Raw genomic sequence first — 12,883 nt, forward strand, 5'->3', positions numbered from 1 at the left:
TTGGTCCAGTTAAGAAAAGTCTGATCGAGTATTGCGCATGGAAAATTCGTGGTGTTGAGAAAAAATTTCAGATCTATCAGATTTTTTCGACAAAAATTAGTCGTTAACAAAGTTATTGGAAACTTCAACATCCAACAAATGTTTTAGTGACTCAAAAAGTCCAAACAAATGTTTTAGACCCAAAAAACATAATCTGATGAAAAAATTAAGAGAAAAGTTAAAAAAGTTGAAAATAAGAAACAAAAGAAAGTGAGTATACAAATATATCTAATTACCCCATATAAAAGCTCCTATATATATCCTCTCTTTATAGGTTAAGTTTTGGACTGCTACTGCTAAACAACAAGCACAAGGTTTGTTTCGGGTTTAATTCCTTATATCAGTTTGTCACTAAAAATGGGAAGGATGCCATGCTGTGAGAAGGGAGGGTTGAAGAAAGGACTATGGACACCCGAAGAAGATAAGAAGCTCGTTGCTTATGTTGAAAAGCATGGCCATGGAAACTGGCGTTCAGTGCCTGACAAAGCAGGTAATAATACAAACTTTTGTACCTTTTTTCTCAATCTGAGTCTAAATGTTCTTGATCCATGGGGTAATCAAAATTTAATTCCTAATTTTATATATTTGTGACACACATACATGTATATCTAGGTCTTGAAAGATGTGGAAAGAGTTGCAGATTGAGGTGGATTAACTACCTCAAGCCAGATATAAAACGAGGAAACTTCAGCATGGAGGAAGACCACACCATTATTCAACTTCATGCTCTTCTGGGAAACAAGTGACCTTTTATTTCTCTTGGTTTTGAGATTTTTATAGTGTTAAATCGAATGGTTAATCAAGCTTCCATTGTAATTATATGTTAATTTTCCCATTTTTCCATTGTTAATTAGATGGTCAATCATAGCAGCTCACTTGCCCAGGAGAACAGATAATGAGATCAAGAACTACTGGAACACCAACGTCAAGAAAAGACTTATCAGAATGGGCTTAGATCCCGTTACTCACAAACCAATAAAACCCAATACGTTTGAACGCTATGGTGGTGGCCATGGCCAGTTCAAGAACACCATCAATACCAACCACGTGGCTCAATGGGAGAGTGCTCGAATGGAAGCCGAAGCAAGAGGATCCGTGTTGCAAGTTGGATCTCACTCCTCACATCAACCTCAGCTAGTCTTAAGCAAAATCCCAACTCAACCTTGTCCTTCATCATCAGATTCAGTATCAACCAAACACAACACAGTGTATAACATGTATGCCCTCGTGCTTGCCACAAATCATGACCCTTTATGGCCAGTATCCCCGTTGAGCATCCCCGGTTGGAAGGTTCCTGCAGTCTCTACCAATGTTGGACAATTCACCAACACGGGAAGCTCACTCTCTTATGAGAGTGATGTTAACGTCACCGAAACTAATAGTCAAATTCAAAAGATACCAGAAAATTACTTGTCAAACTTACAAGATGAAGATATTATGGTGGCTGTGGAAGCCTTTAGAACAATAAGATGTGAGAGTATTCTAGAATTGTTTAGGGGGTCGAATGACATGGAAGGCCTCAATAAACAATCATTCTTTTGAAAGAGATTTGGAGAAGAGTATGAAAATGGAAAGTGCAATTTGCATAATTTGCTTGTTAGTTGTAATAATAGTGAGTGATTTTGTAACTTGTCCTTCTCGGGGTTTTCAATTTCATATTGGGTTGGGTGTCTCATTTTGTGTGTCTCGGAAAGCCATCTGAAGAAAGAGATGTGACCATAGTTTTCAATCTATCAACTATGTAGTCCTATATCAATGTCCCAAGTATGCGGGGTACAGATTTAGATCCATTTTGAAAGAAAAAAATTACCTACCTGACAGATTCTGTTAACTTACCTGTTTTCTACAATTCGGATGAATTAATAGGGGCTTCAGAAGCATGCAAATAAAAATTTATAGGTATATAAATTAAGGGTGTTTACATATTTTCAGGTAAATCATGATATTTAACATTATTAATGATTAATATTCAATATTTGTTTTTTATTCTTTTTAATTGATTTGGTTAAATTAATTTCCTATTTATTTGTGTATGTATTTTGAAAATTTGTAAATATGTCATGCCTGTATACATTCTTTGAAAAAAGATGTGTAATATGATTTTACCTAGCTGATGCAAGCTCCATTGGAGCTTGTAGGCCTAGGATCTTTTTCATCAATGGATTCTTTTGTTTCTTGGAAGATAAATGGCAGCGGAATGGAGAAGGAAGAGAGAGAGAAGACACCACTTCAAGGAGAAGATGAGTCTAGAAGAAGCTCACCACCATAGGAGGTCATGGATAAGAGCTTGGAGGAAGAGGAAGAAGGAGATGAATGAAGGGAGAGGGAGAAAAGAGCACGAAATTTTGTGCTCAAAAAGAGCTCTGAAATCTGAAGTTAATATTCAAATGATCAAAGTTCAAAAAAATGCACACACATGACCTCTATTTATAGCCTAAGTGTCACACAAAATTGGAGGGAAATTCAAATTTCACTTGAATTTGAAATTGAATTTGTGGAGCCAAACTTTGGAGCCAAAATTTCACTAATTATGATTAGTGAATTTTAGTTATGGTTCAGCCCACTAATCCAAGATCAATTTCAAGATTCTCCACTAAGTGTGTTTAGGTGTCATGAGGCATGAAAAGCATGAAGGACATGCACAAAGTGTGACTATATGATGTGGCAATGGGGTGTAGTAAGCAAATGCTCACCTCTCCCTCTAAAATTTAATTGGATTGGGCTTCTACCAATTCAATTAAATTTATTTCCAACCACACACATCAAATATCCACTTAGTGCATGTGAAATTACAAAACTACCCCTAATACAAAAACTAGTCTAGGTGTCCTAAAATACAAGGGCTGAAAAAATCATATATTTCTAGGGTACCCTACCTACATTATGGAGTCCTAAATACAAGACCCAAAATTAATGAAACCTTAATCTAATATGTACCAAGATAAGTGGGCTCATACTTAGCCCATGGGCCCGAAATCTACCCTAAGGCTCATGAGAACCCTAGGGCCTTCTCTTGCATTTTTGGTCCAATCTTCTTGGAGTTCTCTATCCAATGCCCTTGGGGGTTAGGATTGCATCACTAGCTTATGAAAATTTTCAAATAAATACATTGACCAGTCTGTTTTATGACTTTACCTAGCTTTTGAAATTTCTTTGAATAAATACATTGATCATAATTTGCTAGTTGTGAGAATTCGACAATCGACCATCTTATCTCATGATCAGCTACATAGATTGAAATCCATTTTATGTTTTATTTTTTTCAACCAACCGAGGGTTTTTTTTTTTTATAAAATATTATTCAATTAAAAGTGAATAGCTTAGATTTTTATGCAATGTAACATTCAGTAACTGTCACACACTATGGCTTTTTAGCCTGTTAGTTATAACTTTTTTTTAAAAATGTTTTGAAGTTAAACCACTCTATTTGAGTTTGATTAGGACAGACTACTAAAGATAATAAAGTTTTCCTTACCAAATTTAATTTAACACAATTACCGTTTTATGATTCAAATTTAAAATTACTGGTTAATATAAAATAACACACTATATTTGCATTGCCTTATTTTCTTTATCAATTTAACCTAATTTCAAATTTAATATATAAAATGATATATTTATACAATGTTTTCTGTCTAATGACAGTAAGTAGATTCTTAACATTATCTTTTTAAATAATTATAAATACTAAAAAAAACTTATGCATTTCTGATAAGAAAAATAAATTTATTAATACTTAAATATATTTTTAATCACTTAGATAGTTTTGATTTTGGTTCCGCATGTAAAAGTTTGTTATTTTTAATCCCTCAATTTAAAGAATGTTGTTTTTAGTCACCTAAAGTAAATTTAAGGGACTGAAAAGTACATATTTTTAGTCCCCAAAGTAAAGTTGATATATTAAAAATAACATTATGCAAATTTAAGAGACTAAATAAGAGTAGATTTTTAATTAGGAAACTAAAATCAAAAGCGTCCAAAATTTGAGCGATTAAAAGTATATTTAAGTCATTTATTAAAAATAAGGATGGACTAAACGTAGACAAGTCATGGCCAAATGAAGTGTTCAATTTCATACCTCTGATTTCTTGTAGTACAACACGACTTATACATTAATCATTAAAATTTTAACATTACTAATTATTTGAAGTTATATAGTATACTCATAAAATGTTATTTAATAAATTATTTTTGTTATTATTTAGTAATTACCTAAATGTAGTTTACCTTCGAAATATTTCATTCATACATAATATGGGAAGCAACAAATTTGAATAAAATTAAAGTAGATTAATTTTTTATAATTATTTTTATTATTTATTTTATTTGCTTACCTTGTTTTGGTTTATTGGCTTAACACAAGGAAAATATTCATTTGATTATAGACATCAACATGGACGCCTTATCATCAATGGTATTCATAGATGCACTATTAATTTCTCATTTAATAATGTATTTTTCTTTTTTATTTTTGTATGATCTAATAGAATAGAAATTCAATTGGTATGAAGTGTACAAAGTGGTGGTGATTGCTTTGATATGAATAAATATAATTCAAGGAAAGGTTTATGACCATACAAATATAGAATAGAAGAGGAAATGAGAGGTACCTTGGAAGAGTCAATTGCATTTTCATTCTATTAGATCAAATGGGAGTATAGGATAGTGAGTTTAAGCCTCAACTAGGATATTTTATTCTATTTTCAAATCTCATTTTTGAGAGCTATGTGAGCATATCAGTATGTTGGACTAGATTTCTTTAATATTAAAATATAGGGATTTCTTTAATATCAAAATCCCAACTAATTAAGCCTATTTTATAATGATTTGTAGTTTTCTTATATTTATTAAGTGTGTGTTTGATGATACCGGTTCGACTCACATTGAGTTAGGAAATTGTACTTTCAAATGCAAGAATATAGAAGTAAAAAGACAATTATTTTGGATTCAACGGACGTTTGAAGCTGTTGAACATTAAAACAAATACACTCTAAGTATTTGGTGTTGGTTCTGTATTTGTAATTTTCATATTGGATTGCATTATACATCATGAACGACCTGTAGTTGTGCTTTTTATTTTTTTTAAAAGGATTTTTTACAACAATCTATGACAACTAATCTACAAACATTTTTTTTATAGTTTTGTCTAGAAACAATCTATAAAATGTCCACTTTGTAGATCAGTTACAAATACAATGGATTTTGAAAGTGGATTTTTGAAAAATATTTCAAATAGATCCAATTTTAAATGTAACTTTTTGTATATCAATTTTATAACCAATCTAAGGTTATTTTTTTTCCTTACGAGTATTTTTTTTTCGAAGACAATCTTTTTCAAGGAATGATTAGACACTAAATGCAAACATTTCTTTTGGTAAAGATTCTAACTTCAAACTATTATATTGTGATGAGAAACTAGTCCCTTGCATTAAACTCAAACCTTGTTGGTTCTATATTAACTTATTTTACATGCATGCCGAATTGATGATTTAATTTGTTAGAATGTAAAATATAAAAAAAAATGTCATTTATACTGGTAAGTGTTCAAAGTGAGTTGTGTTATGGATACAGAAAAAACCAACCTTAATATTTCATATGCCTAATTTTTGTCCTCAATTTATATATCATTCTCTTTTCTTCTTATAATATCACGTATCACATTTACTATTTTTTTTCTCATTCTCTTTGTAGTTCTTTCTACCTCTGATTGGTGTATACAAAATATTAGACAATCTAATTTACATATATAAAAAAAATCCCAACTATAAGAAATATAAGATAGTAAGTAATATATAGTGAATTTTCATTTCATACCATAACAAAATAAATTGAGTGAAATATCATTGTAAAATCCTATTTTATGTTAACTAATATAATGCAAAATATAAATTTAATAAAAATATCATTTTATTAAAATACAACAACTTTTGTAATAACTAATAGCAACAACTTTAGTGGCATGCACTAACTCCCTATTATAGCGACTACGACATTTCATATAAGTTTTAACTTTATTTCATCACAAAAAATAATACTTGAACAGATGACATTTTGAAAGATCCTCTTGAAATGTGCATGTCTTTTGAAAGAAAAATTGACCTATAGAGGATTCATGTTTAAAATATTTCTAATTAATGAAAGGACCAAACTAATAACAGTTGTACTTTTAGAAGAAGAAAAAATGAGTGTATATACAAAGTTTAATAATGAAGCCAACAACTCCAACTTCAAGGACAGTTTGTTTTTCTTCCGAAGAAAGGACAGTTTGTTGGCATGGTGTAAATTATCATGTGATTGGATCGATAGTTAATAAATATGTCCTACTCGCGATCCCAAATAGTTTCGAATGCAACCTTTATACAACACCATATATGATGCAATAATTTCTTATGCGAGGATATCAACTATCTCTTAATTGAAAATTAGTTGATCCAGTCCATTTTTGGTGGCAATTATATATATACGTATATAGATGGACTAGAAATGCGATATAGTTTACAATCTATTTTCATACGAAAATTTCACATTTGTAGCTAATTACCTATTATATATATTATATATTGTCAGTTCTACTGTAGGCAATCTAAAATGCTTGCAAGATGATCAGTGTCATCTCTTCATGCATGTCTGGATATTTATTTATTTATTTTAAGGAAAAAGATCAAAATCGTATACAACAATATTTGTTGAACTTATTGTTAGGAATTTTATAGTTTCTAATTAATTAATATAGGCTACATATTATATTATAACATTTATATTAGTTATTTACATTTAAATGGATTTAATATAAGGTGATCTATTTAAGTGAGTCTATTAGACTACGAGAAAATTGATATGGGCTTAATGAGCGAAAACCAATTTAGTCCATTAGGGAATAATGAGAATCTTAATAGGTTTAAAACATAAGGTATGATTATGGTCCCCAATACACCAAATCAATAAACAATTTCTTCTCTCCCCATCTGAAGAGAAAACGAAGGTCCCATAAGGAAGAAGGTGATTTGATTGAGGAAGGTCATTAAACCAATTGTTCGTGACCACTGTCAGATTCTGCTGCGTGTTAATCAACCTCTATGGATCCAGGTATTCCTTAAAACCTCTTGATAATCTGACGTAATATGTTATGGTACTCATTTGGTATTTTATAAGATTTATTGAAAATTTCCAACAAGTGGTATCAGAGCCACCATTACTGTTAGATTATTGGGATTTAAAGCTTTGTTGGATATGTATTATATCTAGATCCTTTTTAGTTATATGAACCCTAATTTTATTTTGGGGAGAAACTATTTTGATCAATAAAATTGTAAAACCCTTAAATTTATGTGTTATGGTCATAAAGTTTTTCTCCTCTCTATAATTAATAAAAGACCTCTGCATTTGATTTATAGGGTTGCACAATTTTTTTTGTTTGTGTCGCATTTGCTGGCATATTATTCAATTTGGGATAAAGTTCTATGTATCTGGTGTTGACATTTAGTACGTGACACAATTTCATAAATATATATTTTTTTTGTTTATATGAATCAGTAATAAGACAATGGTCTTTTGTCTTATATGAATAATTTATTATTTTTTTTGGCCAATTATTTTTTTTTTCATGAAACGGTGATAAGCTGATAATTTATGTTATTCATGTGGTTAGTATAAATTTGTGATATTACCGTGATATGTTTGTTTCGGGTGCGTAATTAGTTTATCATGATGTAATTTTTCAAACATTTACTGTTATCATAATTGGGTACAAATTTAATCATTACAGATCCTTTCCATTTATTTGTGTCTTGTAATTTTAATTAAATTGATTGAACCATTATGTTGCCAAAGTAACCTCTATTGCGTAAATTAATTTAATTAAATTGCATAGATGTTAGTATGAAATTATTTATGCGAATTGTGATCGGCCCAAAGGAATACACAATTTGGCCAAATAATAACATACCCGCGATGATAAATATGTGACAATTATAAAGTTTTTTTTTGTGAATAATAGTCGGTACCAAGAAAGGCTATTATTTGACAGAACTAATTGTTAATATTTGATTATTGCATTGAGAGTACCAATTACAAATTAATTTCTCTATCCAAAGACTAGAATAAATGTTGTGTTGGGTATCTTGTGATGGATCTATTATGGGAAATATTTGCATGTCTTGTTATATATATACTTTATATGACTTGCTCGATTATTTGTGAACATGTTATTATTTTTGTTCTCTCTTTAGTTAATATTATCAATGCTGCAAATGCAGCCCAAGTGAATTCTATCCCAATGTTGAATGAGACAAATTTTAAGGTCTGGAAGGAAGTCATATAAATTGTTCTTGGTTGTATGGATTTGGACTTGGCACTGAGGACGGAATGACCCATTTCCACTCCGGAAACCTCTAATGAGGTAAAAATTGAGAAGTGGGATCGGTCCAACCAAATGTGCCTTGTGATCATGAAGTGCTCTATTCCAGAGGCGTTTCGGGGCTCTATTTCTGAGGGTCAAAGTGCAAAGAAATTCCTTGAGGAAATTGAGCAATACTTTGCTAAAAATGAAAAGGTGGAGACAAGTAACCTTTTGGCTAAACTCATCTCCATGAAGTATAAAGGCAAAGGGAACATAAGGGAGTACATTATGGAGATGTCCAATCTCGCATCAAAACTCAAGTCACTTAAGTTAGAGCTTAGTGAAGACCTGCTCGTGCACTTGGTTTTGATCTCGCTTCCTGCACACTTTGGGCAATTCAAAGTGAGCTATAACACTCAGAAGGACAAATGGTCCCTCAATGAGCTTATATTTCACTGTGTGCAAGAGGAGGAGAGGCTGCAGAGAGATAGGATTGAAAGTGCTCACTTGACTTCGACCTCTCAGAATAAGAAAAGGAAGAAAACTAAGGGTGCTGCGGAAGGGACTTCTTAGCAAAAGAAACAAAATAAGGATGAGGAATTTACTTGTTACTTCTGCAAGAAGTCGGGAAAAATGAAGAAAGAGTGTCCCAACTATGCCGCATGGCGTGTGAAGAAAGGTAAATTTCTTACTCTAGTTTGTTCAAAAGTTAATTTGGCTTTTGTACCTAAAGATACTTGGTGGATAGATTCTGGTGCTACTACTCACATAAGTATGACTATGCAGGATTGCCTGTGGAGCCAACTACCAAGTGATAATGAAAGATTCATCTTTGTGGGTGATGGCAAGAAGGTTATAGTGGAAGCTATTGGAACTTTTAGATTATAGTTAAAAATTGGATTTTATTTGGATTTATTTGAGACTTTTGTTGTACCGTCTTTTAGACAGAATTTGATTTCTATTTCTAGTTTGGACAAATTTGGATTTTCTTGTTCATTTGGAAATAATAAAGTTAGTCTCTACCAAAATTCAAATATGGTTGGTTCTGGTTCTTTAATTGATAATCTTTACATGCTTGATGTTGTTAGTTCCTATAATGAAATACTGCAAATAAGTTCACATGGTAACAAACGAAAATTGAATGAGAATTCAACCACCTTATGGCATAAGCGTTTAGGCCATATCTTTAAACAAAGAATTCAGAGACTTGTGTTGGATGAAATTCTTGACCCTTTGGATTTATCAGACTTTGAGGTCTGTATTGAATGCCTAAAGGGAAAATAAACAAACATAAGGAAATTAGGTGTCGAAAGAGCTAAAGACGTCTTAGAACTAGTGTATACAGACATTTGTGGTCCTTTTCCTACAACTTCTTGGAATGGACAACAATATTTCATTACGTTCATAGATGACTATTCTAGATACGGTTACCTATATTTGATAAATGAGAAATCCCAATCCCTAGACATTTTTATGACTTTCAAGGCTGAGGTTGAACTTCAACTTGGAAAGAAAATTAAGGCTGACAAATCTGACCGTGGTGGTGAGTACTATGGTAGATATGATGGATCAGGAGAACAACGTCTAGGACCTTTTGCATTTTTCCTCAAAGAGTGTGGAATTGTTCCGTAATACACTATGTCGGGCAAACCTAGCATGAACGGTGTAGCAGAACGAAGAGACTGAACTCTTAAGGATATGGTGAAAAGTATGATTAGTCATTCCTCTTTGCCAGAGTCACTTTGGGGAGAAGCCTTAAAGACCGCAGTTTACATCCTTAATAAGGTGCCAAGTAAAGTAGTTAACAAAATCCCTTATGAACTTTGGACTAGTAAAAGGCTAAGCATTAAACATTTGCACATTTGGGGTTGTCCGGCTGAGGCACAGCCTTATGGGCCACACAAAAGAAAGTTGGACTCAATAACAATTAGCTATTATTTTGTTGACTATGCTGAACGTTCTCGGGGTTATAAATTTTACAATCCCACCTTAAGACCCTTTTCGAGACGGGAAATGTGAGATTTCTTGAGGAAGTTGAGTTTGGGAAGGAAGGGAACATAAGGAATGTTGTCTTTGAGGAAGAACTTGTTATATACAGTGATCAAATCCTCGTACCTATTACTATTCAAGACACAACTCCAGTAATAGAAGACAATGTTCAAACTATTGACATTGTTCTAGAACAAGACAACAATGAGGTTCTCCCTCAAATACCTTTAGAGCAACCTCAACAACCTCAAGAAGGATTCAAAGGGTAATATCGAAAGATATAAGGCTCGTCTAATTGCTAAAGGCTTTACTCAGAAGGAAGGCATTGACTATAAAGAAACCTTTTCTCTAGTATTTTCAAAGGATTCTTTTGGTTAATTTGTGTAATTTTAAGACCTCCCATTTGTTATATTAAATTGTCTTGTATTTTTTGGTTAAATTGATTGAAACATGTTGCCAAAGTAACCTCTGTTGCATAAGTTAATTTAATTGAATTTACATGGATGTTGCATGGAATTATTCATGTGAATTATGCTCGGCCCAAAGGAAAACACAATTTGACAGAATAATTAGATGCTTGCAATTGTAAGCATGTGGTGATTATAAATAGTGTGATTTTCCATGTGAATAATGAAATGTTCAAAGACAATCATTATTTGACCGTAATAATCATCATATAAGATTTCCATGTGAGCAATGGAATGTCCAAAGACAACCTTTGTTTGACGGGACTTATCACCAATGTTTGATCAATGCATTGAAAGTACCACTTGCCGTTAGTCTTTTTCAATCCAAAGATTGAGGATTAATGGTGCGTTAGGTATCTTGTTTGGGTCTTGAAATTTACCATAAAGATTATTTGTGCATTACATGTTTATTGTTCTCTTCTTTAATTGTTGTTGTTGTTACTACTATGGTTTAAATTACTCATATGTGAATCCCAAATTTGCATGTATAAAATTTAGAGTCTGAAATTGTTTTTGTGGGAGTCCTAAGGTGATATATGAGTAATCTTGGTATGCAACATTAGAAAGTAGTAAAGTGCATTATGCATTAATTGAAGAGAACAACGAACTACATGTTTTCATATCGAAAGTCTAGAAGTTTAGAGATCATTGGGTATTATGGCTTCGATTATTTCAGAATGTTTTAATAGCAATCACTTCACATAAGGATTCACATTTGACCATGTTGGTGGAGTTAATATTTTGCTATGAGACATTATACTAGAATTTATGATTGCTAAATTATTGTAACTAGCTTGCCTGTTGTCGCCAACATTAAGTAGCCATTAGGTGTTTATTAAGACAATATCTTAGCAATCTTGTTAAGGATTCAACCAAATAGATCGAAGTTTGTTGACATAAAGTATTTGGTTGTTAAATAAAGAATCCAAAAAATATAGATTTATATAGAACATATAGAAACTCATTTCATGCTAGCTGATCCACTTACTAAAGGTATGACACTAAAGTTTTTTTTTTCACGAGCACACTGCTCATATGGGTGTAATTCCTGATAATACCTTAGTTTAGTGGGAGTCTTACTCATATTCTATATCTTACAGTTTGCAAACATTTTGTTATTTGAATTTTCTTTAGAAATAAAGTAGAAGTTTATCATTTCATTATAAGTTTGTTTGTGTGCAATATTTGTATTGCATTTTGGATTGATCTCTATAAAGAATAAAGTTTGGACTAATTGAAAATATACATGATTAAGATCACATTGTATGTAATTTTCATGCCGCTTATCCATATTTGATTTATGTCATCGAGTATGAATAACAGTGGTGATCATTGTGGCTTAATCAAGCTAAATTGTGATGAAAACTACAATGGTTTCCTGTTGCTATATGAGATGGACCAGATTGTATAATAGGAGTCTAAAAGTAAATAACATACGGTTGCGCGCCTAAAGAATTTTGATATAAATGTCTAAGGTTAATATGAAGCCCAAGTGAGAGATTGTTAGGAATTTTATAATTCCTAATTAATTAATATGGGCTACATATTATATTATAACATTTATATTAGTTATTTACATTTAAATGGGTTCAATATAAAGTGATCTATTTAAGTGAGTCCATTAGACTGCTAGAAAATTGATATGGGTCTAATAGGTTTAAAACATAAGGTATGATTATGGTCCCCAATACACCAAATCAATAAACAGTTTTTCCTCTCCTCATCTGAAGAGAAAACGAAGGTCTCATAAGGAAGAAAGTGATTTGGTTGAGGAAGGTCATTAAACCAATTGTTCGTGACCATTATCAGATTCCGCTGCGTGTTAATCAAACTTTATGGATCCAGGTATTCCTTAAAACCTCTTGATAATCTGACGTAATGTATCATGGTGCTCATTTGGTATTTTATAAGGTTTATTGAAAATTCTCAACATTTATTTGCTTGAGGGGTTATGTTAAGGTCAGTCTTTGAGTACATTAAGCTAGGGTGTTATAGGAAGGAGGAATCAAACCATTAATTCACTTAGTTTTTTCAAAGTGATTTCTTCTCT

At 31.8% G+C, this 12,883-nt stretch overlaps 2 protein-coding genes across 2 annotated transcripts; both read left to right on the plus strand.

The window, feature by feature from the left end:
* The first annotated feature begins 330 nt into the window (after positions 1 to 330).
* Positions 331 to 1,903, plus strand: LOC114411522 (transcription factor MYB106-like). Its single transcript, XM_028375176.1, has 3 exons — positions 331 to 529; positions 652 to 781; positions 894 to 1,903. The coding sequence occupies exons 1-3, from the start codon at positions 397 to 399 to the stop codon at positions 1,579 to 1,581; spliced, it is 951 nt and encodes a 316-aa protein (XP_028230977.1). The 5' UTR covers positions 331 to 396; the 3' UTR covers positions 1,582 to 1,903.
* Positions 1,904 to 8,485: 6,582 nt separating this feature from the next.
* LOC114406014 lies at positions 8,486 to 8,950 on the plus strand. The gene has a single exon (XM_028368892.1). It carries the CDS (start codon positions 8,486 to 8,488, stop codon positions 8,948 to 8,950), a length of 465 nt encoding a protein of 154 aa, XP_028224693.1.
* Positions 8,951 to 12,883: the final 3,933 nt, after the last annotated feature.

Source organism: Glycine soja, chromosome 1 (genome assembly GCF_004193775.1).
Source record: "Glycine soja cultivar W05 chromosome 1, ASM419377v2, whole genome shotgun sequence".
NCBI lineage: Eukaryota > Viridiplantae > Streptophyta > Magnoliopsida > Fabales > Fabaceae > Glycine > Glycine soja.

Excerpts from the sequence above, each read along its gene's own strand:
- LOC114411522 (XM_028375176.1), top strand. The coding sequence starts at position 397 with ATGGGAAGGATGCCATGCTGTGAGAAGGGAGGGTTGAAGAAAGGACTA. Across the intron at positions 530-651 it reads TTCAGTGCCTGACAAAGCAG|GTCTTGAAAGATGTGGAAAG; the intron begins GTAATAATACAA and ends ATGTATATCTAG. Across the intron at positions 782-893 it reads CATGCTCTTCTGGGAAACAA|ATGGTCAATCATAGCAGCTC; the intron begins GTGACCTTTTAT and ends ATTGTTAATTAG.
- LOC114406014 (XM_028368892.1), top strand. The coding sequence starts at position 8,486 with ATGAAGTGCTCTATTCCAGAGGCGTTTCGGGGCTCTATTTCTGAGGGT.